This window comes from Myotis davidii, unplaced genomic scaffold, assembly GCF_000327345.1.
Source record: "Myotis davidii unplaced genomic scaffold, ASM32734v1 scaffold514, whole genome shotgun sequence".
Taxonomy (NCBI): domain Eukaryota; kingdom Metazoa; phylum Chordata; class Mammalia; order Chiroptera; family Vespertilionidae; genus Myotis; species Myotis davidii.
Genome location: NW_006286236.1, coordinates 366,633 through 367,917, shown reverse-complemented (window position 1 = coordinate 367,917; position 1,285 = coordinate 366,633). Strand labels below are relative to the sequence as shown.

Sequence of the window (1,285 nt, the reverse complement as noted above, 5' to 3'; positions counted from 1 at the left end):
GATCCCTCTCGGCCAGGTGCCAGGTGGTTCACCTGTGTCCCCTCATTTATCCTGGAGCTAACCTGTGAGAGAGGTACCCTGCCCCCTTGTGCAGGTGGGGAAACCGAGGCACAGAGAGGGTAAGTGATTTGCCCAGGTCCTCACCGCATTTAAGCAGCGGAGGCAAGATTTGAATCCAGGCCCGAGACTGCGCTTAGCTCTGTGGCCGCCTCGCAGGTCTGCTGTGAGAGTTCTCGGGTGCAGTGTTGAGCGCAGCGTTGGCTCCCAGGAAAGCGCGTGGCAGGGCTTAGCTGGCCTCTAGTGACAGCCTCGCCAGTCACTCCCCTCCGGGCGCCGCTGACAGCCTCAGGCTCTGACCTGGCCCTGTGACTCAGCCCTTGTGACTTTGAGCAGTTCCTTCCCTGTGTCTGTCCTCGTCTGCTCACTGGGAGCGGGTAGTGGTGGGCGCATGCCCTCTGCCAGCGCTCCCGCCCCTCCAGGCACCGGCCGGCAGTCTTCTTAGCCCTGGGCCCAGTCACCTTCCACCGTGGCTGGGGGCCGGCTGCCTCCCAGACCTCAGGGGAGCCCCTCAGACTGGGGGGCCTGGAGCGGGTTGGAGATGATCAGAGGCAGGTGGCCCCGCTGGAGCCCTGAGACCCCCTCACTGAGCCAAGTGCAGGTGGTGGGTGGTGTGGGACGCAGACAACGAGACGAGCTCTGAGGCAGACTCACGGTTCGCCCCAGCTGTTGCCGGGCGGGGCCCTCGCGCTGCGCCTGCCGCCTCATGTGCAGGTGACGCCTCATGTGCAGGTGACAGGTGAGGGCACTTTGAAGCGATCTCAGTGGTGCAGGCGGAGCCTGGCCCAGAGCTGGCCGCTGTGAGGCTGCGGCTCCTCCGCTCCTGCTGCCTCCCTCCCTCCCCGCTCCTGTGGGAGCCTCGCTTTCCGTTTTGTCTGGGCCTCCCCTCCCCTGGCAGGTTTTTCTTTTTTTTTAAGATTAAATTTTTATTTTTATTTTTTCCCCGGTCTATTTTATTTTTGTTTGTTTGTTTGTTTTCAGATTTGCCTTTTAAACTTGGCCTGGGTTGGCTCAGATGTGGGAGGGGGAGTGGAGGTGGTAGCCGTGGGTCAGAACGTGAGAGGCGGGTCCTCGGGGCCGGGCTCCATGTGGACGCGGGAGGACATGGTGGCCGAGGCCACCGCAGACCTGTGGTGAGGGACCGTGCCAGGCGTGGCGCCCACTTGCTCCTCTGTTTGCACAGCTCTCCACGCCTCCCGCCTCTCCCACTCCCAGCCGCCCTCGGCCA

The 1,285-nt window shown here is 62.9% G+C and overlaps 1 protein-coding gene across 1 annotated transcript in view; it reads left to right on the top strand.

Annotated features, from left to right (window-relative positions):
• The window catches only part of MICALL1 (MICAL like 1), a 24,525-nt gene that overhangs the window by 13,465 nt on the left and 9,775 nt on the right, over positions 1-1,285 (top strand). Inside the window, exon 10 of the mRNA XM_015559831.1 lies at positions 1,241-1,281. Within this exon, the coding sequence (XP_015415317.1) occupies positions 1,241-1,281 (41 nt within the window). The remainder of the gene's footprint in view (positions 1-1,240; positions 1,282-1,285) is intronic.